We start from the raw sequence: 25833 nt of genomic DNA, 5'->3' as shown, positions 1-25833 counted from the left end.
GTTGCAGTACACAAGTAAACTGGGACAGACAGGAGTTCTGGGAGTTCAGTTCAGATACTGGGAACTTAGGAAACCAGACTGAGTACCAGAAGGAAACTGAGGCTGTTGGCAGAGATATGAAAAGGCACTGGAATTCTGGAGACTAGACTTTCCAATCAACTACAGAGAAACTGAAGCAGGTAGGGGTGGTGGATACAGCTGAGCATCACAGGAGACCTGGGGGTTGGGGACAGCTATACTGGGGCTAGCAGTGCAACCACAGAAATCAGAAGACCAAATGGAAAAATGAGGATGACCTTTGGTAGGTAAAAATGCTGGATGCCTAAGTTACCTCCAGGAGCTTAGGGAACCTCACAGAGCAGCTACAAAGCTGATGGTGCTAGTGAGACTTCCAGAACCAGATCAGGCAGGTTGGCGTGTGGAAATGGGGTTAATAGAGATCCACGATAGTGACAGGTTCAGGAGGACAAACTAAAAACAACTGAAAGAGTTATGTGTCCTGTCAGAAGCTGATCTGACACCCACAGCAGAGACATCTAAGGTCTCATAGCTCGCATCAGACAGGCTTCAGAGCTAAGGACAGCACAAAAGGAAGGAGGCATCAAGCCATCCTGGGGAGGACAGTGCAGTACCCAGGAGTGTTAACCCAACAGGAGTGGGACTGATGTAGCAGCTAGGACAGATGACAGAGGTCTCATCAGAGTCCCTGCCAAGATGAGCATCCAGGGGAGCTAAGCAGCTGAGAAACTCACCAGCTGAGAATCTCAGTAGAATCAGGGTATATGGGGGTTCCAGAGTGTGAGGGAAAGTCAAGAGTTCAGAACCCAAGACTGAGCACCTGCAAAAGAGCTAAGGCCTGTGAGAGTGTGGGGAACACTTTAAGCAGCTTTAGGGGAGCCAGGACAAGTAGAAGTGTGGGGACCCAAACAGGGAAGCTCCAGGGGAGCTAGGAAAGGTGGAACTGTGGGAATCCAGGCAGAATAGCACCTGGGGAGCAAGGAAAGGTGGAAGTGTGGAGACCCAGGCAGAGCAGCACCTGGGGAGCAAGGAAAGAAGTGTGGGGATCCAGACAGAGCAGGTCCAGAGGAGCCAAAAAGTGGAGGTGTAGAGACACAAGCAGGGCAGCATCTGGGGAACCAGGACAGGTGGAAGTAGAGGGATCCAACCAGAGCAGCACCAGAGGAACAAGGAAAGGTTGTACTGTGGAGATCCAGGCAGAGTAGCAGGAGAGGAGCTAAGACAGGTGGAAGTGTGGGGACCCAAGCAGGGCAGCAAAAGGGGAGCCAAGACTGGTAGAAGTATGGGGACCAAATGGGGCAGCTGTGGGGGCGTCGGGGGAGCAAGGAAAGGTAGAAGTGCAGGCAGAATAGCACCAGTGGACCAGGAATGTGGGAGTGAGAGGATGAAAGCAGGGCAGCTACAGGTGAGACAGGACAGGTGGAAGTTAAGTAGTTATAGGGGAACAGGGGCAGGTGGGAATGACAAGTACAGCTGACAAGGATACAGGGGATCTGTGGCAAGTGGAAATGAAGGGACACAGGCAGAGAGACTACTGGGAAGCTGAGGCAGGTACGACTGTGGGAACAAGGTCAAAAAAAAAAAAGCCACAGGAGACCAGAAGGGAAGCTTGCACATGTGGTAGTGGGGGATTCTTAGCTTAGCAGTCACAGGGAAAGTGAGCCAAGTAGGAATGCAGGCATGGGGGGCAGGCACAGCTGAGCAAACACTAAAGAGCTGTAGCTGAAGGGTTATAAGGTACCAAGCTGAGAAGCTGCTGGGAATCTGGAGTAATGGGGTGTGGGGGAGCAGGCTGAGCAGCTACACAGGATCAGGGATAGGTAACTGTGTAAGGAGGCAGGCTGAGCATCTCCATGACAGCTGGAGCTATTATGAACGTGAAGCTCCAGACTGAGCATCTGCAGGGAAACAGAGGCAAGAGGGAGTGTGGGGATACAGGCTGAGTAGGTCCAGGGAAGCTGTAGTAGGTGGAGGCAGAGGCCCAGGCTGAGGAGTTACATGGGAACTGTGGCAGGAAGAGTGTGGGGAACCAGGCTGATCAGCTCCATGGGAACTAGTGTAGGTTCAGTGCTAGGAAGATAGGAGTCTGAGAGCACTCGAGGGAGCAGAATGTACTGGGTATGTAGAAACCGAGGCCAAATACACACAAGGGAGCTGAGGTAGGTAGAAAGAAAGGATTCTAGACTTAGCGGTCACAGGAAAACTAAACCAAGTGGGAGTGTGGGATCCTAGCTGAGCTGTATAGACATGGAGGAACTGGGGGAGCTATTAGTAAATATACTAGGCATAAAATTTCAGGGAAACTGAGGCCAGTGGGAGTGTGGGGATCCAGGCTGAGTAGATCCAGGGAAGCTGTAGTAGGTGGAGGTGGAGGCCCAGGCTGAGGAGCTACAGGAGAGATGGGACATTAGGGAGGGCAGGAATCATGGCCAAGCAGATACTCAGTAGCTGAGATACATGTGGGGGGCCAGCTTAAGCATCAGACACAGGGGAGCAGGATCTAGTCAGCTTCTAGGGATCCAGGCTGTGTAGACATGGAGGAACTGGGGGATCTATAAGTAAATACACTAGGCATAAAATTACAGGGAAACGGAGGCCAGTGGGAACGTGGGCCTCCTACTGAACAAGTAACAGAGAGCCAGGACTGATGGGTAGAAGAGGAACCAGGGTGATGAGCTCCAGGAAATCTGTGGGGACTCGGTCAATGGGAGAACAGGGTGAGCAGCTATAGAGGATCAGGGATAGGCGAAAATGTACTGAGTCAGGCTGAGCAGTTACATGAGAGCAGGAGCCCTAGTTATGTGGAGGTCCAGGCAGAGGGGCTGGAGGGTAGCTGAGGGAAATGGTGCTAGAGAATCAGGCTAGGCAGACACAGGGGAGCAGGTTCTAGTCTACATATGAGTGGGGATCCAGGATGTGTAGAGAAAGGATAGCAAAGGTCATGGAGGATTCCTGGCTTAGGGGTCACTGGGAAACTAAGACTGGTGGAAGTGGGATTGTCCTAAGTGAACAAATTCCACGAAGCTAGAGCCAGTGGGTGTAAAGGTAGCAGGCTGAAGGACTATAGAGTATCTGGGGTAGATGGGAATGTGGGGAATCATGCTGAGCCACTACAAGGACAGTGTGGCTAGCAGGCTGTAGGAGACCAAGCTGAGTATCTGAAGGGAAACCAAGGGAAGTGGAAGTGTAGGATTCCAGAAATGAGCAAATGCAGGGCACTTGAGGCAGGTATCAGTGTAGGGAACGAGACTGAGCAGTTCACAGGTCACCCAGGGTAGGTAAGAGTTCTGGAACATCAGAGAAGCCTCTGGAAGCCCTAAGCACCTACAGTAGACCTAAGGCAGGTGGGGTGCAGGGAATAAGCTGTGCAGCTCCTGAGGAGGAGGACAGGTTGGAGTAGAGGAGGTTCTGACTAAAGAGTTGAATGGGAGCAAGGCAGGTGGGAATGTGGAGGAACTAGCTAGACAGAAGTCCAGATGAGATTGAGGGCCACATGATGCCCTGAGCCAATGAGCTGGCCTTAGAAATCACTCTGCTGGGACCAGGGCCAGGGGTTTGAGGAACAAGGCTGAGGTGAAATGGTAGCATGACAGGGAGGCAATGGCAGAGAGGAAGGAGAAGGCATGCTTAATTCATGGTGGAGTGCAGGGAGGGAAAGAGCCAGGAGGTCTAGGCTGGAGCTGATCCAGCTTTCTGCACTGATGAGAGGGGCGGGACTGAGTTCTTTTGGCTCCAGGAGCCAGGGCAACAAGACAAAGGAGCCTAGCATAGCAAGGACACATCTGGATCTAAGACCAGGAGAAGAGTGCAAGACCGAAAGTTCAGGAGGTCATGGGAGGGAGTGGGAAATCTACAAGGGACTGTCTTTAGAAAAGAGTAAGTGCCCAGTGGAGGGAGTGCCCAAGTCCAGTGTTGACAGATATCAGGGGTGGGCAAAGGCTGTATGTGCAGTAGGCAGGCCCAAGTCCCCAGGAAGGAAAGAAGAAGTGCATAGGAAAACGGGTCAGGTCTAGCAGGAGCCAACTGAGATGCTCAGGACTGAGAGGCAGAGACCAAGACACAGGAATTGCTGAGCTCATGCAGGTACCAAGAATAACTGAGGGCTAAGAGAAAAACGATCTAGGGAATAGGGGGGCATGAGGAAGGACTGTTGGCTGAGAAGGGAAAGGGACAGGGAGAATCCTAAGGGTTGATAGAGCCAAGGAAATACACAGGATTTGGGTTGTTAGTCAGGAGTTCTGTCTGTGATCCAGAAAGATGGTGGAAACAGGGCAGGAAGATCAAATCTGTCCCATCTATATAAAGACACACGGTCAACCTACAAAAGGAAGGAGGTGTGAGGATCAGGAGCTGAGCAGAATCTGTCAGAGCTCAGGTGCAGCAGAGACTAGCATGGCTCTGGGGATAGAGGGAAGGACCAGAGAGACAGAACGGACAGGGGACTCGAGGTGATGACCTGCTTTATAAAAATGGTTGTACATTACAATTTCAAAAGCACTGTGCTACTGAGAAAGGAAAGGGACTTCCCGAGGTTTGGCAATACAAGCCCCGTGCAAAGGCAGAACCCAGGGCACTGTGAAGACAACACTGCAAGACAGGAGAAGCCAAGGCTGAGTTCACCGAGGTCACATTAGTGAGAATACACTGCGAGGAGAGGGGAGGCACTGAGCACCCAGCCCACAGCAGACAGGCCCGTGCTGAGTCCCTGGACAGTGGGGGAGGGGTGGGGGTGGGGCTGCTGGCGACCTGTAACAACTTGGAGAAAGATTTGAGTAGAACCAAGGTAAAAAGTGTGGGGAAAAACACATGTTCACAGGCCTGGTTGACATGATGCTGGGCACGTATGGAGGCAAAGTCAAGAGGGCAGTGAAAGGGTCAGAAGTGAATACTGACCCAAGAATAGAGAGTGCTAAACCTACGTAGATCGAAGCCAACTAAAAAGACAAGCTACAAAACGAAGCTAAGGCCAGACATCTTGGACTGTGAAGAGTTCAGAGAACCTAGGATCAGGAACCATTAGTAACAGGCCAAGGAAGATAGAAGCTGCCTAGGACTTGGCAAGAGCCAACTTGGTTGGACTGGAAAAGAAAGGAGGAGACAGAAGACACGAGAGATGTGCCAACTTGATTTTGGGCTTCACTGTTGTCCATACTGTGTCCAGCCATATGGCCCACGGATAACAGGTTTAGCCGAGGAACACAGATACCCACATTGGACAATGGTGGGGGAACACAGATACCCATACTACAGGGCTCTTTAGGGCATTTCCTGAAAGTGTACAGAGAAGGTGCAGAGGTGACTCTGGAATTGGGCGATGAACCCTGACATCCCCACATGGATGTTGGTATTCTGTGCTTAAAACTTCAGCAAGCAAGTCTGTGAGGGGTCACAGGTCTACACCTATGTGTACTTTGCTTGTCTCTGGAATTCTATAAAGTGGGACACTGAAAATATCTGACATCCCAGAACATGAGAAGGAAGAGCAGAGCAGACAGAACCAGAGCACAGCTTGAGGAAAGAAGTCAGGCTGCTCTGCTCAGGTGCTCCAAGTTGCTCAAGGGGCTATGAGAATATAGAAGGCTGTCTGTTCCTGTCAAAGTCACAGAATTATATCCATAAAGGAGGTGGGGGAGATCATTGGTGCTTAGAAGAGTAGGAGGTAGGTCTCTTCCCAAGAAGCCTGAAGGAGTTTCAGGAAAAAATGGTGGTGACAGAGAGACAGGCTCCCGAGATTGGTCATGGGGCTTCAAAGCCCTTCTCCCTGTCTGCCTGGTACTGAGTCATTTTTATGAATCTGGCAAGAAAACTGATACTGTCCAGACCTCACCTTTGTCCCTGGTTCCATGTCCTCAGAATTTCACTATCTGTCTTGCAGCTCCTGACAAGGAACCTGACATGTTCCTCTTCTCAGAGTGCAAAGCCCCAAATCAAAATGAACATGTGAAACTGGGCTGTATGGCAATTGGAGTGCAACCATTGACTCTGACCTGGGAGCCAACGCTTCCAAGTACTGTCTTCTCTGCTACAAACAAAGACGAATATATAACGATCCTTCAGGTCTCTGTGCTGGCCCCAAATCTGAGCCCCAACCTCACTTGCACCATAACAAACACATCCAAAAAGAAAAGCAAGAAATTCAAGTTGCCTGGTGAGTATCCCTGAACCAAGCAGAAGGGCCTTGGGGGGCTTCCCATACCCACATTCAGCTAATCCCCATAGATTGACTGAAGCAAGACCACCCCACACCTTTGATCCCTCCCTTCCTTATTCTTCCTCCATTCATTCCCTTCCGTTCCTTGGCTGCCTCTTCAATCTAACATTTGCATCCACACCTCAGAAACCCTGTACTAACTGTGAAAGGAGGCAGCTGGGTGAGTGAAGGCACTAGCTCTGCTTTGTACTTCCACACCAGAACCATTCCATCCTGTGGTCCTCTTCTCTCACTGCTTTCCATCCCCCTGGGCTCCTCAGAATACTCTGCTCTCATCATCACCTTTTGTCCATCTTCTTTGACTCCAGAGACAAGGAATTCTCAGTCCTCCAAGAAAGCCACTCCAACTCCCCAAGCAAAGAATCACTACATAGAAGCCACCAAGCCTACTGCCACCAAAAACATAGTAGGTAAGAAGTCCAGTGTATCTTACACCAACTCATTTGTTCAACGTTACTCCTCTTCCTCTTCCTCTTCCTCCTCCTCCTCTTCCTCCTCCTCCTCCTCCTCCTCCTCCTAGAAACCCTCCATGACTATTTCTCTGAGCTGTCAATGTACATCCTAGGTAGAAAGGGTTACTAATATGCCTTCTGCAAGCCAGGCCCTATCCAAGCACCAACGAATTCCACCATATAAACCTGTGAAGTCGTCATCCCTTTTTGAGCTAATGCTAAACAGAAGAAGGACAAGTACAAAGACCTTCCTGGCACATAGGACCTGAGTTCTGTATATCTGAACCAGACTGTGAGATCCTCCTGGATTCTGCAGGCATATGACCAGACAGAAAATAGGACATCTTTGAGATGCATAAGAATCTCATTAAAGGGCTAAGGACTATCACACCTAGACTCGAGGGCTTATCCTACCAACCAACCAGAGTTTCCAGGGACGAAGCCACTACCCAAAGACTATACATGGACTGACCCTGGGCTCCAACTGCATATGTAGCAATGAATAGCCTAGTAAGAGCACCAGTGGAAGGGGAAGTCCTTGGTCCTGCCAAGACTGAACCCCCAGTGAATGTAATTGTTGGAGGGAGGGCATTAATGGGGGGAGGATGGGAAGGGGAACACTCATATAGAAGGGGAGGGGGAGGAGAGGGAGATGTTGGTCTGGAAACCAGGAAAGGGAATAACAATTGAAATGTAAATAAGAAATACCCAAATTAATAAAAATGGAGGAAAAAAAGTCTCCACACCTCTAGGATGGCCATAACACATGTGTCCCATAAACACAAGAGAAGGAAGAACCCCTATTTCATCTCAAGCCACTGATTCACTGGTAATGCCTCCTAACACACACACACACACACACACACACACACACACACACTAGCTAGATTGGAAGATAGAAAACCTAGGATTGGCCTCGCCTTCAGAATATAGGATAGAAGACTTAGAGAATAGATGGGGCACCAAAGAAACCTGCACTAACAAAAAGCCATACAGAAACAAAACATGGGTCTGCTCAGGAGGCACTGAGCATGCCTATGAGCTAGGCAGTGACCAGGAGAAGCAATGTCTCCAGCATAGGCCTCTCCTCACCAAGTCCTTGGGCCCCAAGCAAGGCAGCCTCATTTTCTAGATGAAACCTATTCCCACCCCACCCCAAGGCTGTCCAATGCCCCTGCCTAACCATATGTCCTTTCCCTAACAGTGTCCAAGCCATAACTATAGTCAGATAAGAAAGGGAATTTCTTCTGTCCTTTCACACATCTCTAGATACCCCCAGCCCAAGCATGACAAGATAAGCCTCTTACCATTTCTCCCTGCAGGGGCTATGGCACCCAGCAACCTCAATGTGAACATCCTGACCACATCCCCCCACCACGAAATGTCATCTTGGCTCATGTGCGAAGTATCCGGCTTCTACCCCGAAGATATCCACCTCTGGTGGCTGAGTGCCCAAACTAAAATGGACCCGATAAACTTTGTCACTGCACAACCCGTCCGCCAGTCTGGGGACAAATTCCAGATCTGGAGTGTCCTGAGACTGCCAGTAGCTCTGAGCCCTTCACTTGACACCTACACATGCGTGGTGGAACATGAGGCCTCACAGACCAAGCTTAATGCCAGCAAGAGCCTGGAAATCAGTGGTAAGTCACAGCTGGGTAAGAGAGTCAAGCAAGCAGAGCCCTGGGTACACGTGATAGACAAATACTCCTGTTTGGGGAGGAGAGGTCTGTATTGTCTAGATGAGAGGAACACTGTGCTTGTCTGTTTCAGTTTAGAAGACAGAACTGCATAACACTTTCTACAACACTTTCTAACCCTTTCTACAACTTTTACTTTTTTTCAGTCCTCTCCTCTATGGTGTTTAAAGAACCCTGAAGGAAGTATATATAGGTGTTTATTCATATTCTAGGGCTGGTATTCAACAGAAACAGTCACTTATTGTCAGAAGCTTGACCAAGTGTGAATTTTCCCCCAATAACCATTTCTGCACACTGTGAGATGGAGCTTCCCTTCATAAGTAAAGGCAAAAGCTGTGGACATACATGCAAATGCCTGCAGTTCAATTGTACAAGTCCGTGAGATCCATTTAACAAACAATAGCAGTTATTTCTCTACTGGAGCCTATGAACTCCCCAGCTATAAGTTTTTCCCTACTGCAGAGCAGAGCTTAAATTCAATAGGAAAGATGTTGGTTGTACCAATAACTGCTGTACCACTGTTTCACCAGTAAGCACATCTTATATAACAAGATGATTAATGTAGCACTCAAAGTCCATGCTCATGAGAGAATGTTGGCAATAGCCTATAAAACATCTCCCAGCACTGCAAAAAAAAAAGGCAGCAGGAAGGCAGCTTCCACCTCAGTCCTAGCCCTTGTTCTCTATGTCTTACAGCCAAAGTTTGTGAAGTCTCCAGCAGTAGAAATTTACCATCTACTTCTGGTGTGTAAGTAAAATCAATAGTGATAACTTTTGCAGCTTGTGGCTCCTTGGGGGCCTCCCTGAACAATAACTCATGCAGAAGTAGCCCATATCTGCCACTGAGGCTTCCATTAAACAAACTTTGAATTGAGGGAGTGTCTTTTCCCACCTTCACATGGTGCTTCCTGTGTTTTAACTCTTAATGAGTCACTGAGGGGTTTTTCTATCAACCCAGCCACTATAAGGCTGTAAGGCAGGTGGAAGCATCATTGGCTCCAGCTGTCCTCAATTACACTCTTCCTATCAATGCTTGTGAAATGACTGCCTCCTTTAATGTCGATTTTCAATGAGAGCCTATGTATAACACTGGGTTGGGTGAAACCCTTAATGTCAGCTTTTCCCACTGGTTGCTTACATAGAACTGCTTGGGAGAGGCCTGTGGAAATATCCACACAGGTGAGGGCACATTCACATTCCTCACTGAGACGCTTAGGCCTTCATGAAGTCTGCCAGACATATGGGACAGGTAGACTTGTGTACTTGCCCATCATGCATCCATGCGTTGATGTCATAAGCAAGAACAGACCTCACCTGTTCATGAAGCGGGCAGAATCAGAATATATCACGAGAATGCCAGAGGCTCTCATTACTTTCCAGCCTTCAAAGATTCACAGCAGAATTTGATTTTCTGTCAGCCTTTTTCTCTAGAAACTTTGACTTAACACAAATCTTGTCACTTTTTTTTGGGTAACCTGTATAATGCCCACTGTCTTCTCTTTCATCCTTTTTAAAAATATCATCCCAAATGTCTCACCACCTCACATACACTACCAACACATTTTTCTAAATAATCATTCAAGTCGATCAGAGTCTCAGCTACTCATAAAGATCACACCCTATAATGGAGCCCAACAAAGCCACTAACGTTTGTGTTAGTCCTGTTCAGGCAGGACTCCCCAGCAGAAGCAGCACTACCCACTTCAGTGGGCACTGAATGCCACTTCTCACATGTTTGGATTTTTTTGATAAGACTTTAAATTATCTTTCAGTCATATCTGATGTTCATGGGTCCCTCAGCCAGTAATAACTGAATATCTCTGCTGTGAAGGTGTTTGTCTGTTTGTGTTGTTTGTGTGCCAGGAAAAGCTGTTTAGCACAGGTCTAATTGGTATTCTCCTTCCCTTGTGGTGCGGCTATTTCCTTTGAGTTAAAACATTCTCTCTTGGGTCATGGGGTGAAGGAGGAGCTAGATTTTGATGGAATGATTTCCCATGTATTTCCTTAGATAAATGAAGCCTTTGTCTCAAGGAAGGATGGATGGTTCTACATCTGATTCTCTACTCCATGCTGCTGATTCTAGACTCTTCCATGTCCGGTGTCTCCGGGCTATAAAGGAATCTGACCTGTTTCTCCCTCTTTGCTTCCTTATTGTCTTCATCGGTTCCAAGTTTTCAAATCACAGGATCGGCTCTTTAGTACAAATCTGATCTGTCCTGTCTTTTCCTTTATCCCCTGCCTGCTCTGAGAGACAACAGCATCTCCATCATAATCTCTCTTTTTCCTTCAGAATCAGAGACCACTGTAGAAGGCAGCATCTGTGCATCTTTTTTCCATTGTACTCCTGCGTTATATGAGCGAGATTTTCTAGGCAGACAGCTGAGCCTTGGCGTGCCACAGCTGGCTTGCTACGCCATCCTACATGTATTACTTTCTAGGACTGCAGTATCATCTCTAATCTGAAATCCATTTGAATGAAACCATATGTTGGAGGTCCAATTCAAGGAGGCTTGCCACCTCATACCATGTAAAAGAAGATGGTCAGCCAAGGGCTGCTCCAAAAATCCCCCACTCTCAGATAGCTCAGACTTGGCAGCAGAAGTTCCTATCACCCCCTAGCAGGGAGTAAACAGCAACTACTACAACTAGAAGCAAACCATCTCATACCATAAACGATGCTAGCTTCTCTGATACCTTAGGCCTAAGTCCAGGAGTTGTCTGCCTCATTTCTTTCTCTCTTCTGCTGGAGAGCCTTCAGGACCAAGGGCCGCTATAAATTTGACATAAACTTGGGATTGAAAAGTGTCAGACAGGCTCCACCTGAGGGGCCCTAAGTATGAGTGTGGTGGGGATGGAGCCAGCTGTGGCGGGCAACCTCAGACATCATCATATCCTGTAAAGATGTGTGCCCCAGCATCTCAATTTTAGGTAAGTCCTGTCCTCAGCATGGCCTTCAGCGCCTAGGCCCAAATCAGGCACACTTCCCCACTTAGACTCCGAAATACCACAGTATGTCCACAACCTCCACCCACACAAAATGGAGGGAGGAACATAGAGGGCCTGCAGCAATCACATGAGGCTGTACCTGGCCCAGCCAAGCTGCCAGTATACCAGCCTTGGCTCCAGGCTTTGAAAGCTTGGTCTGTTGTCTATGCCTCAGGATCCTCAGGCCTCCAGCAGTGAGAGAGTCATCCAGAGGTCATGCCTGTTTCCAGCTGCAGTGTACTGACTAAGAACAGAGGCTACAGCTCCACTGCTTCTCATGGTGGACCTCCTACCCGGTAGGGAAGGCTAGAACTGCTCCCCTCAAGTGGTGCCTCACTAGTGCTGAAAGGAGCCTGGCCTACATTTGCCCAAAATTGACCTTTCCTTTTCCCCGTGGCATTGCTTCCTCGAAGGACACTAAGGGTTTCTCTTACTTGACTCCCTCAGGATCTCCCTACAGATTTTCTCAGGTCACTCCTCAGAGCTGGAGTCAGACCAGCATTGGTACCCTCTGCCCACACTCACGCAGCACACTTTGGAAGCCTGGACATGCTCTGTAATCATCCTCACTAGATTGTTCCCACCTGCCTCTCTATCTCCTCTCCCACTTCCCTTTGTCCTGCCTGTTGGTCTGACCCTACTCTGTGTCTCACATGTCACAAGGTAGATACATCTGCCTGAGTTCCACATGACACTTCTCCATCACCCCAACTCCAGAGAGCAATAATGTCCTGAGTTCTGTCCACTAACACCTCCTGACTTGTATCTATGAAACCACTTCTGCCCCTCCCACCCATTCATCACCCTGTTGCCAAAGCACTCTCTGTTTCTCTGCGAAACACATCCTGTTTCTACGTACATGTGGAAGAACATTTGATTAGCCATGTAGGCTGTGGTGAAAGGAAAATACCAAGTAAACTTTTAACATCATCATTTTATTCAAAACTACTAGAGAGAGGAGGGCTGAGCAAAGCCCAGGGAGACTAAATTCCCAGGCAAGAGGAGATGACTACTTTATCCCATCCTAGGCACAGATAGGCAGTAGGACATCTATAATCACCAAGAATTCAGCCAAATTTTTAATAAACACCTTAGCTGCCAAGAAGGATGAGAACACAGGAGAGTCCCAAATTCTGAGCCAATCACCATTCACCTAACCTCCCGTGTAGGACATGCAAGGAACACCTGGAAGTGTGGTGTGTTAGCAGAATCGCCATCTTGCACCAGCTCCAAGGCCTGCTGAATCTAAGGATTACGCCAAAGCACCTAGAGCCAGAAGTCAACTATGATACCCCAGCTCCAGGGCAGTTCAGTCCCCAGTTCCGAAGAACAGGCATTTCACCCCAGACTCTATAATCCATGTATATACAGTGCCTGGCATGTAATCAATTAATTACATGATATGAAATGATTGATAACCAAGACAAAAACAGTACATGGATTTAGACCTGAGGTATAGGAAATGTTGGGAAAGCATGCAGAGGTTCCCTTACTATAAGAGTCCCAGAACTTTGCAGAGTATGAGCAGATCCCAAACTCCCCCACTGGCAAGCCTTCTCAAAGCTGCTTCTCCTACTAGAGAACCCTTTCTCCCAGCCACCTGCCACTATTTATCACTTATCTGAGTTTTTCCCATGATTCTAGGATGCTACCACCTCCTGCCTGAGTCCGACGGCCCTCCCAGGAGACCTGATGGTCCTGCCTTTCCCTGAGACCTTTCTGTGTCTGCTTAGCTTATTTGCCTCTGTGTTAAGTTGCTTCATAAAAGCAAAAACCATTGCCTTTCCACTTCTCATTATGTTGTAGAAAAGCACTTCTGTAAATTACAGTAAGAAGTGAACAATAATAAATGAAACAAACAAACATGAACCTCTCTTATCTCTGTGGGACCTGGCCAAAGGCCCCCTGTGGATGCCTGAACCATTAATGCTGCCATGCCATGTGTTACTTCAGCCATCAACCTGTGGCCAAGGTAGAGCCGGATTGACAAACAGACAGCCATGTAGACAACTTGAAGCCTAGACAAAGGCTGACATTCCAGGCAAAGCGAGAGCCTATCACACTGTTCCAAAGTGTGTGATTTAAAACCAGCGTGTTTCTTGTTTAAAATATGCTCAAAAGTTATAAAATATCAGCCAGAACTAGTAATAAGGCTTAAATCATAGGTAATTGAAACTGGAAACTATGGGTAAAGGAGACTGCCAAGTGTTTCTTATTATGCTTAGAGTCAATGGTCTATAATGCACACCTGATTTCAGTATTTAGTACTTCGATATGGTGAAATGCCTTTAGGTCAGCCCATCCACAGATTTCACAGTGACTCCCACTGAGCATATGTATGATTTCAAATAGCACTTGTGGAATAGACACCCAGGCAGCCCTGTGACCCATGGCATTTTCCTTTATTCTTCCCAGCTGCCTTGAACTTCCATGCCTTGAGTTGTGTTTTCTATGGAAATGCAGTTTCCCTAGGTCTGTACATCAGCCACCACCCTTTCTGACCTCAGACCACACTTCCGTCTCCAGCTGAGATTTTCATATGTGTGTTTAGTTATGACATAACCATCTTTAACATCTAGTCCCTCCTATGACCTTTAAGATTATGTTACCATGGCTACGATGCTTTACAATCTCTCCCTCCACTTGCAAGGGCTCAGGGCTCTTTCTGACTCTGGAGTAGTACTCTTTACCAGTGTGTAGATCATGAACACTGTCTTTTCTTAAAATGTTGCTCACCCTTCTCTGCCTTTTTCATGATACATCTTTCTGAGAAAGCCTACCTGGTCTAGCTGCTCTTTCTAGGTCTTCTTAAGTAGTAACCCATCTCCTATGCCATCCAGGTGGCATTGGCCTAACGTCATATCAGGTTTGGGTTCAGGTCTGCTAATCCCATTCAGATCAATTTGTGTGTGAGATTTCAGAACCCAGAAGGCTGGAGCAGGGGTTGGGGGTAGGGTTCTGTGTGGCAAAGTGGTTAGTAGGCACTTGAGATGGGAAGTGGTAAGTACTATTGGGAGGAGGGCATATGATTAAAAAGGTTGCTGCTAAACAGGAAAGCTGTATCTTCAGGTTCAGTAGACAGGAGGCCAAGTTAATAAGGAATGGTCCTTCTGTAGGATGGAGACCTTCTCATGAGCACTAGTTCTTCCCCAGGCATGGTGGACACCATCCCAAACTCATGCATCAGGGATGAGCAAACTGACAGCTACGTGGACATAGAGGAGGAGAACGGCCTGTGGCCCACACTGTGCACCTTCGTGGCCCTCTTTCTACTCACACTGCTCTACAGTGGCTTTGTCACCTTCATCAAGGTGGGCCTCCTACCATTTCCTTCTGAATCCTTCCTGGGCACAAGTAAGGTGCCATCAAGGGCCATTCTGAAACCCATCATCACTTCTGGAATGGCTAGAAGATACACCAATAATTGGGGGGCTGAGGAGTGCACCAGCAATCAGGGGGCTGAGGGGTGCACCAGTAATCAGGGGGGCTGAGGGGTGTCCCAGTAATTGGTAGACCATGGTCACTGTCCAGCTTCTGGGCCCTATGTAGCTCCAGGGACTTGTCCTGTTTCTCAGACAACAGCCTCTGTATGACCTCAGGGCTCTCTGGCAGGTGAAGTAGATCAGGACAACAGAATCCTGCAACTACAAAGAAAAGTGCTTTCCCTCAACATGAAGCCCACAGAGAGGATGCCTTCTATGCAGAGAGAAGCTCCAAGCCCTCCTCTCAGTCCTCGCTCTCCACCCAGCCTCCCAGACTCAAAATGCCTGTCATCCTTGGCTATAGGCAAAGAAGGTGTCCTGCTGACCCAGTCCTACTCATCCCTGTTCCCTGTCTCCCTCCAAGTCCCCATCATCCCATAAGCTTGCTGTGGTTCACCCCACCTGCCTCCTGTTTGTTTGTTTGTTTGTTTGTTTCTTTCTTTCTTTCTTTCTTTCTTTCTTTCTGTGGTTTAAATAAACTCAAAGTGCATGCAATCTGAGGCAAACAGTGGAGAGGCCACTAGGGAGGAGTATCAGGGTCACACTGAAGAAAACTGTTCAGTGAACTAGGACACTCTCCTCCCACCTTAAACTCACAGTTGACTTCTCACATACACATAAGAATACACACACACACACACACACACACACACACACACACAGGCATGCATGCATGTGGTCACATCGCAGTCCCTCAGACAAAATGAACACACATGCATGATTACAGAAGCAGATGTACATGAGTGCATATGCATACCTACTCAGATGAACACAAATTTACACCAGGGCCTTAGGTGACAGCAATGGGGACTGTGGTCATTTCAATAAGAATAGACTCCATGGGTTCATATAGTGGAATGCTTAGTCACCAGGGAGTGGAACTCTTTGATAGGATTAGGAGGCATGTCCTTGTAGGAAATGTGTGTCACTGGAGCACAGGAAGGCTTTCAGGTTTCAAAAGCTCATGTCAGGACCAATGTCTGTTTGTCTCTCTGTGTCTCTGTGTTATCTCTTTAGAACTCTAGGTTATTTCTCCAGCACCATGTCCACTGGCATACCACCATGCTCCCCAACATGATAATGAACTAACCTCTGAAATTGTTAGCAAGCCCCAATTAAATGCTTTCTTTTATAAGAATTGTTGTGGCCATGGTGTCTCTTCACAGCAATGCAACAGTGACTAAGACAGGGAATATTCCACATGCAAATTCCTAGTTTGTTCTGACTCCTCGTCTTACTACCTATGTAAGACCCTGAATGCCTGTATTTCTACTTTCTCCATCACAAACATTGACAGTATACACATACCTAAACTGAGATGGGTTGATGAAATCAGATATGAAAGGAACTCAGAGAAGTCACAACTAGGCAACATGTGGTAAGTGGCACCCTCCTGTTAGCTGCTGTGGGGTGAGTGTGTCCCAAAACTCTTGCTGATATCCTTATGTCAATGTATCAGAAGGTAGGCCTTCCAGAAGGTAAGGAGATCACAAAGAGTCCTCATAATTGTGATTAGTGTCCTTGTTAAACAAACCAGAAAGACCCTGTGCCCAGACACAGTGAAACAGGACTGTCCATAGATGTGGAAAATGAGTCCTGTAGGATATGGAAACTGCTAGAACCTTTGTCTTAGACCTTCAGACTCACAATGATGAGGAGTACATCTCTGTTATTTATGATTCACCTGGTGCAGGGTGTATTTTTATAGGTACCCAAGTAGACCAAGACATCAGCCAACATCCTTTGGTATGATAGTCAAAACGAGACCTAGGTTCATGATTTACATCAACAGATGGTAGCATAGGGTGATGGGAAGGATCTCAAGGTCAGCCCAATTCTCTTACTCCCTTACTCTATCATCTACCAGTGTGGAGAGTAGAAGTGATTATACATTAGGAGACGCCTTCCTTTCACCATTTTGGCTATTCCTCTCACTATCTCCCTTGATGAACTTGAACCCTATTAGCAGCTGCACTCACAGCTCAGTGCACTTGGTCTCACATTCCACATATTGGCCTTGAGGTCAACTTTGTGTTTCCTATTTAAGACATCCAAAGTGGAATGCCTGTATATACAAGTATATGCCTGTATATGCAAGTATATTGAGTCATGGCACTCAGAGGTATCATTGTCCTGGATCTTGAATTTATGAACCTGGGGGCCTAGTGTGGGCAAAAACAGATGAGATGGACTGAAGGGCCTAGAGATAAAAGTCACAGGTGGTCCTGAATGTGCTCACAAGAGTTCTCATGACAGACTATGGAAGACATGATACCATATGATGTGATACCAAAGTCAGAGGCTGTGCTGCTGGCTGTGAGAATGGACCAACAGGCCACAGAACATGAAATGTATCACCAGAGGTGAAAATGGAGGGAAATGAATCTGTCCCACCTAAGTGACACTTAAAACTGCCACGGTAAAGAACACCCTCACCTTCTGTCCATTGACTTATCCCATCCTTCTAGGTATCCAGGATCCTGCACAAACTCTGAGCACACCTCCTTCCCTTTCTAAATCTGCTTCTCTTTGCCCTCTCAGAAGATCCCACTTTCTTTCCTCAGTCTACCCAGATAGCTATCTTGCTCTCAGTCATGGAAGCAAGTCTTAATGAAGACCCAGGACATTGATTCTGACCCAGTGCTGGACCCTTGTATGAAAACTTGACACAAGCTAATATCATCTGAGAGGAATGAACCTTAATTTAAAAAAAATGCTTCCATAAGATCGGGCTGAAAGCAAGCCTGTGGAGCATTTTCTTAATCACTTATTAATTTGAGAGTGCCCACCCTACTGTGGTGGTGGTCCTGAGTCCTATGAGAAAATAAACTGAGTAAGCCACAAGGAGCAAGGCAGTAAGCAGCATCCCAGTAGGGCCTCTGCATCAGTTTCTGCCTCCAGACTCCTACCCTACTTGAATTCCTGTCATGGCTTCCTTTGGTGATGGATCACAACTTGGGAAGTATGAGGCAAACAAATGCTTTCTTCCCCAACTTGGTCATGGTATTTTATCACAACAATGAAAACCCTAACCCTCTCATAACCTGCACCCAACCAACCCCAACTTTCCTACTCTTGCCTCTACCTGCTCTTGGGGTGCACATAGCACATACAGCCCTTGTTCTTCCCAAGTATACAAAACCCATGACGAGCATCATATAGGCCCACTTCTTTGAAGTCAACTGACTGCCCTAAGTGCAGCAGAACTCTTGCCCCACCTTCCCTGTGAGTATACTATGCTGACTCCAGACTTCAGCATGTAATTAACTCAAGGAAGGAACAACTGTGAGGCTCCTAGAATGCCCCCACGTTGAGATCATAGGCATATCTTCCTCATAGCCTCCCATCCCCACCATAGATCTCTTCTCTGCTTAATTCTCTAAGGAGATTCTTTTTCTCTCTCTCTCTGTGTGGTGCAGCAGTAACTATCACTTACCAAGCCACTCAGCAAGACTCCAGTGACCATGCTGCCATGGAAACCATAAACTTTAAGCCATTGTCCCTTAAACTCCTGATGTGTAGATGCCCCACAGGTCAACGTGGTACTTTCAAAGTGCCCATCTGTCATGGCAACTCACCACAAATTAAACCTACCAGAAATTAAATCCTGCAGGCCCAATGGCCTAGAGATCTAAGCAACTTTTAAACTGTAGGTCTTGCTTATTCTCTGAGGCTCCCATACTTTCAAAACCAGCATCCAAACTCTCTTTGCAATGTGACCTCTTTATTCCCTGGCATCATGTCTGACACTATCCTCTTTCTCACCTGTCCATTTGGTTTTCTACTCTGGTTCCATGACACAAAGAGCAAATTCAGGAGAGTCTGAAGGCTGTGTGAGGATGAATAAATGAGAGCATGAGTGAATCACTAGTGACCTTAAGGAGGTCTGTGAGCTACAAAAGGCATTGGCTTCACAGTCCCCCTGAAACTACCCATCCCAGCCTTCTAGAAAAAGCCATCTAGAACAATAACCGTCACCACTCCCATTGTCACCAAGTAATGGCTCCGAGGGTTTTTTTCTGGCTTTGTGTTTGCAGTGGAGCTGATCAATAATCCACTGAGTGTTGGAGAAAATATGGGATGCCAAAATCCAAGGCCCAAACCCTGTACCTCTCCTAGGAGTCTGAATTGTTTGGTTTATTGCAGCTTTTCTAAATCTAAAATTCATTCTGAAAACTACACCTTGATGTTCATGATCATTGTCAAGCATAACGAGCCAAAACTCACACAGCATGTAACCAGCCCTGCCATGAGAGCTCATAACCTGCACCCAGGACACGCCTCTCATGTTTCCCATGCCTCCCGTGCCTCTCCTCCACTTGTTTGGGGAATATCAGATTATCCTAGACCACTACACTACAGAAATCTACCCAGTGGAGCCACGTGACACACTTGTGGCCCCTGGACTACTGTCAACCCGTAGGTTGATACCATTCCTACAGACAAAGCCACAAGCTATAAATCAGTCCTATCACTCAGGCGGGAGTTCACAGCTCATTCCCACCAACAACCTCCTCACAGGCGCTTCTCAGCAGAAGCATCTGTTTCCAGCTCTGATAACAAACAGGACACACTCCTACCCACACTGAAACCAAAGCCTTCACCTGCCACCAGTCTGGGACTCAGCTGACCCCTCTCAGCTTGAGGACTGAGAGTCTAGTGCCTAGCCAAAGATACACTTCAGTGTGCAGTAAAAAGTATATACAGACCTGCAAGTCCCCAAATGTGGCTTTGCAGACCACAGCTGGGCCACCCTACTAATGCCCTGGCTGAATTTATTCTGGAGTGTACAATTCAAGTAGAATGGAGGATGAAAAAGCTCCAGTGAAATTAGTTTCTGTCCTTACCATAACTACAAAAAGTAAATTAAGTCTTGGAGAATCAACAAGACTAGCAGGAATTTTAGGAAATATGTTTATTGTTTCTGGACGAATAAGCACTTTCTGAGAACACCAAAACATGATTTAATAAAGTAAGAGACATATTTAACCACAGATGAAAGTTATTCAGTTTACATATTGAACACAGCGCCCCTCCTCCGCCTCCTCCTAGTCCTCCTCACACAAAACGTCCTTCCTCCTAACACTCCTCCCTATTTACCCTGAGAAGAGGGAGGACTCCTGGGTACCAACTCACCATGGCACATCAAGTCATTGAAGGACTAGCTGCATTCTATACCACTGAGGCCAGACAAGGCAGTCCAAGTACAGGAACAGGATCCACAGAAAGGCAACAGAGTCTGGGACAGTGACCTACATGAAGAACAAATTGCACACCTGTTACAAATGAGGAGTGGTCTAGGTCCAGCCCTTGTATGCTCTTTGGTTGGTGGTTTCATCTCTGAAAGCTCCCCAGGTTTCAAGTTAGTTGACTCTGTTGGTCCCCTTATGGAGTTTCTATCCACTCCCCGAATCCTTCCCCCAACTCTTCCACAAGACTCCCCAAAATTCAGTCAAATGTTTGACTGGAAATCTCTGAATCAGTTCAAGTCAGTTACTAGGTGGAGCCTCTCAGAGGACAGTTATGCTATGTTCCTTTCTGCAAATCTACAGGATATCGTAACAGTGTCAGGGATTGGTTCTAGCCCATAGGATGGATCTCAATTTGGGCGAGTCATTGGTTGACCATTCCCTCAGTCTCTGCTCCATCTTTGTCCTTCCACATCTTATAGGCAGGACAAGTTTTGGGTGGAGGCTTTGTGGGTGGGATACTCTCTAAATCCCTCCACTGGGAGTCCTCCCAGTGTACAGAGATGACCATTTCAGGCTCCATATGTGCCATTGCTAGGAGTCTAAGCTAGATTCAACCCCATAGATTCCCTAAAGCCTCCCCATCCCCAGATCTCTGGAACACCCTAGAGATGCCGCTCCCCTGCAAACAACTTAATTCCCTTCTCTCTCCCCAGTTCTCTCGACACATGATCTAACCCCTGCCTGTTCCCTGGCCCATCCTCTCTCCTATACAGTTCACTCCCTCCATTCACCTCAGATAACTTTTACTTCCCATTCTGCATGAGATTTGAATATCCTCCCTTGGGACCTCCCCGTTATTTGACATCTTTGGGTCTGTTGAATGCAGCATGGTTGTCCTGTATTTTATGGCTAATATACAATTGTAGGCAAGTACACATCATGCATGCCCTTCTGGGGCTGGGTTACCTAACTCAGGATGATATTTTCTAGTCCCATTCATTTGCCTGAAAAAAATTCATGAAGTCCTTGTTTTTTTGTTTTGTTTTCTTTTAATTGAATTTTTTTATTTAGATTTCAAATGTTATTCCCTTTCCTGATTTCCCAGACATAAGCACCCTATCCCATCCTCCTCCCCTTTGTCTACAAGGATGTTCCTCTCCCCAACAACCCCCCCTTTCAGCCTTTCCAACATTCCACTATATTGGGGGTTCCAACTTTGGCAGAACCAAGGGCTTCTTCTTCCATTGGTGCCCAACAAGACCTTCCTCTGCTACACATATAGTTGGAGCTTCCTGCAATTTGTGAAGGAAGGAAATCACTCCTGGTAGGAGATGTTTAATGTTCAATGGTGATGGGAGTTTAATAACATATTCTATTTCTGACACTTTCTTCATCATTTACTATTTTTAATTGGATATTTTTATTTACATTTCAAATGTTATCCCCTTTCCTGCTTTCCCATCCATAAATCCCCTATCCCATCCACCTCCCCCTTCTTCTACAAGGGGAACGAAGCCCCCTTCCCGCCTACCTACCCTGACATTACCCTACACTGAAAAGTCCAGCCTTGGCAGGAACAAGGGCTTTTCTTCACATTGGTGCCCAACAAGGCCATCCTCTGCTACACATGTAGCTGGAGCCATGGGTCTGTCCATGTATAGTCTTTTGATAGTGGTTGAGTCCCTGGGAGCTCTGGTTAGTTGGCATTGTTATTCTTATGGGGTTGCAAGCCCCTTCAGCTCTTTCAATCCTTTCTCTAATAACTCCAACAAGGATCCTGTTCTCATTTCAATGCTTTGCTGCTAGTTGTCACCGATGTATTTGACATGTTCTGGCTGTACTTCTCAGGAGACTGCTGTATGAGGCTCCTGTCAGCATGCACTTCTTAGCTTCATCACTCTTATCTAGTTTTGCTGGCTGTATATAAATGGGCTGTATACCCAGGTGGGGCAGGCTCTGAATGGCCATTCCTTCACTCATTAACCCAAACTTTGACTCCATAGACATTCTTATGAATGTTTTAGGTTCCCCTCCTAATAATGACTGAAGCATTCACACTTTGGTTGTCCTTCATCTTGAGCTTCATTGGTCTGTGGATTGTTATCTTGAGTAATTGGAACTTTTGGGCTAATATCCACTTATCAGTGAGTGAATACCATGTGTGTTTTTCTGTGATTGGGTTACCTCACTCAGGATGATATTTTCTAGTCCCATTTGGCTATGAATTTCATGAAGTCATTGTTTTTGATAGGTGAATAGTACTCCATTGTGTAGATGTACCATATTATCTGTATCCATTCTACTGTTGAAGAGCATCTGGGTGGTTTCCAAATTCTTTTCTTTTTCTTTCGGAAAATACTTGGGTATTTCTTATTTACATTTCAATTGTTATTCCCTTTCCCGGTTTCCGGACCAAAATCCCCCTAACTCCTCCCCCACCCCTTCTCTATGAGTGTTCCCCTCCCCATCCTCCCCCCATTGCTGTCCTCCCCCCAACAATCACATTGAATTGGGGTTCAGTCTTGGCAGGACCAAAGGCTTCCCCTTCCACTGGTGCCCATGCTAGGCTATTCTTTGCAACCTATGCAGTGGGAGCACAAGGTCAGTCCGTGTATAGTCTTTGGGTAGTGGCTTAGTCCCTAGAAGCTCTGGTTGGTTGGCATTGTTGTTCATATGAGGTCTCAAGACCCTTCAAGCTCTTTCGGTCCTTTCTATGATTCCTTCAAAGGGGTCCCATTCTCAGTTCAGTGGTTTAATGACGGCATTCGCCTATGCATTTGTTGTATTCTGGCTGTGTCTCTCAGGAGAGATCTACATCCGGTTCCTGTCAGCCTGCACTTCATTGCTTGATCCATCTTATCTAGTTTGGTGTTTGTATATGTATGGACCACATGTGGGGCAGGTTCTGAATGGGGGTTGCTTCTACCTCAATTCTAAACTTTGCCTCCCTATTTGCTCCTAAGGATATTCTGGTTCCCCTATTAAAGAAAGAGTGAGGCATTTGCATTTTGGTCATCGTTCTTGAGTTTCATGTGTTCTGTGGATCTACGGTTATTCGAGGATTTGGGCTAATATCCACTTATCAATGAGTGCATACCATGTGTGTTTTTCTGTGATTGGGTTACCTCACTCAGGATGATATTTTCCAGTTCCATCCATTTGTCTATGAATTTCATAAAGTCATTGTTTTTGATAGGAGACTAGTATTCCATTGTGTAGATGTACCACAGACACTACCTCAGAGTAAAAGGCTGGAAAACAACTTTCCAAAGAGATGGTCTGTAGAAGCAAGCTGGAGTAGCCATTCTAATATCGAATAAAACCGATTTTAACCAATGGTCATCAAAAAAGATAAGGAAGGACACTTCATAGTCAACAAAGGAAAAATCCACCAAGATGAACTCTCAATCATAAATAGCTATGCTCCAAATACAAGGGCACCTACATACATAAAAGAAACCTTACGAAAGCTCAAAGCACATATTGCACCTCACACAATAATAGTAGGAGATTTCAACACCCCACTCTCATCAATGGAAAGATCATGGAAACAGAAATTAAACAGACACATAGACAGACTAAGAGAAATCATGAACCAAATGGACTTAACAGATATTTATACAACATTCTATCCTAAAACAAAAGGAAATACCTCTTCTCACCACCTCATGGTACTTTCTCCAAAATTGACCATATAATTGGTCATAAAACAGGCCTCAACAGATATAGAAGGATAGAAATAATCCCATGAGTTATATCAGACCACCACAGCCTAAAGCTGGTTTTCAATAACAATAAGGGAAGAATGCCCACATATACATGGAAGTTGAACAATGCTCTACTCAATGATAACCTGGTCAAGGAAGAAATAAAGACAGCAATCGAAGACTTCTTAGAATTTAATGAAAATGAAGGTACAACATATCCAAACTTATGGGACACAATGAAAGCTGTGATAAGAGGAAAACCCATAGCTCTAAGTGCCTGCAGAAAGAAGCAGGAGAGAGCATATATCGGCAGCTTCACAGGACACCTAAAAGCTCAAGAACAAAAAGAAGCAAATACAACCAGGAGGAGTAGAAGGCAGGAAATAATAAAAATCAGAGCTGAAATCAACAAAGTAGAAACAAAAAGGACCATACAAAGAATCAACAGAAGCAAAAGCTGGTTCTTTGAGAAAAGCAACAAGATAGATAAACCCTTAGCCAGGCTAACGAAAGGACACAGAGAGTGTGTCCAAATTAACAAAATCAGAAATGAAAAGGGAGACATAACTACAGAATCAGAGGAAATTCAAAAAATCATCAGATCCTACTACAAAAGCCTATATTCAACAAAACTTGAACATCTGGAGGAAATGGACAATTTCCTAGACAGATACCAGTTACCAAAGTTAAGTCAGGAACAAGTAAACCATTCATACAACACCATAACTCCTAATGAAATAGAGGCAATCATTAAAGGTCTTCCAACCAAAAAGAGCCCAGGTCCAGACGGGTTTAGTGTAGAATTCTATCAGACCTTCATAGAAGACCTCATACCAATACTATCCAAACTATTCCACAAAATTGAAACAGATGGAGCACTACCAAATTCCTTCTATGAAGCCACAATTACTCTCATACCTAAACCACACAAAGACCCAACAAAGAAAGAGAACTTCAGGTCCCCAGCTCGGAAAAAAAAAAAAAAAGAAAGAAAGAGAACTTCAGACCAATTTCCCTTATGAATATCGACGCAAAAATACTCAATAAAATTCTGGCAAACGGAATCCAAGAGCACATCAAAACAATCATCCACCATGATCAAGTAGGCTTCATCCCAGGCATGCAGGCATGGTTTAATATACGGAAAACCATCAACGTGATCCATTATATAAACAAACTGAAAGAACAAAACCACATGATCATTTCATTAGATGCTGAGAAAGCATTTGACAAAATTCAACACCCCTTCATGATAAAAGTCCTGGAAAGAATAGGAATTCAAGGCCCATACCTAAACATAGTAAAAGCCATATACAGCAAACCAGTTGCTAACATTAAACTAAATGGAGAGAAACTTGAAGCAATCCCACTAAAATCAGGGACTAGACAAGGCTACGCACTCTCTCCTTACTTATTCAATATACTTCTTGAATATATATAGCCAAAGCAATCAGACAACAAAAGGAGATCAAGGGGATACAGATTGGAAAAGAAGAAGTCAAAATATCACTATTTGCAGATGATATGATAGTATATTTAAGTGATCCCAAAAGTTCCACCAGAGAACTACTAAACCTGATAAACAACTTCAGCAAAGTGACTGGGTATAAAATTAACTCAAATAAATCAGTAGCCTTCCTCTACACAAAAGAGAAACAAGACGAGAAAGAAATTAGGGAAACGACACCCTTCATAATAGACCCAAATAATATAAAATCCCTGTTTTGACTTTAACCAAGCAAGTGAAAGATCTGTATGAAAAGAACTTCAAACCTCTAAAGAAAGAAGTTGAATAAGATCTCATAAGATGGAAAGATCACCAATGCTCGTGGATTGGCAGGATTAATATAGTAAAAATGGTGATTTTACCAAAAGCGATCTACAGATTCAATGCAATCCCCATCAAAATACCAATCCAACTCCTCAGAGAGATAGACTGAACAATTTGCAAATTCATCTGGAATAACAAAAAACCCAGGATAGCTAAAACTATCCTCAACAATAAAAGAACTTCTGGGGGAATCACTATCCCTGAACTCAAGCAGTATTACAGAGCAATAGTGATAAAAACTGCATGGTATTGGTA

The 25833-nt window shown here is 45.9% G+C and overlaps 3 gene segments (V, D, J or C); 2 read left to right on the top strand and 1 right to left on the bottom strand.

Annotated features, from left to right (window-relative positions):
* Positions 1-20101, bottom strand: part of LOC148005508 (Ig gamma-3 chain C region-like) — a 36610-nt gene extending 16509 nt beyond the window's left edge. Inside the window, 1 exon segment of the C gene segment in view lies at positions 19985-20101. Within this exon segment, the coding sequence occupies positions 19985-19994 (10 nt within the window).
* LOC134479197 (Ig gamma-2A chain C region-like) overlaps positions 1-25833 on the top strand; it is a 398327-nt gene that overhangs the window by 102103 nt on the left and 270391 nt on the right.
* The window catches only part of LOC148005507 (Ig gamma-3 chain C region-like), a 53178-nt gene that overhangs the window by 3482 nt on the left and 23863 nt on the right, over positions 1-25833 (top strand). The window contains 3 exon segments of the C gene segment in view: positions 5894-6166; positions 6538-6639; positions 8004-8324. Of these exon segments, the coding sequence occupies positions 5894-6166; positions 6538-6639; positions 8004-8324 (696 nt within the window).

The sequence above is a fragment of the Rattus norvegicus genome, chromosome 6 (genome assembly GCF_021556685.1).
Source record: "Rattus norvegicus strain SHRSP/BbbUtx chromosome 6, alternate assembly SHRSP_T2T, whole genome shotgun sequence".
In the NCBI taxonomy this organism is placed as follows: domain Eukaryota; kingdom Metazoa; phylum Chordata; class Mammalia; order Rodentia; family Muridae; genus Rattus; species Rattus norvegicus.
Note: the sequence above shows the minus strand (reverse complement) of the source record. Positions and strands in the feature narration are given on the sequence as shown.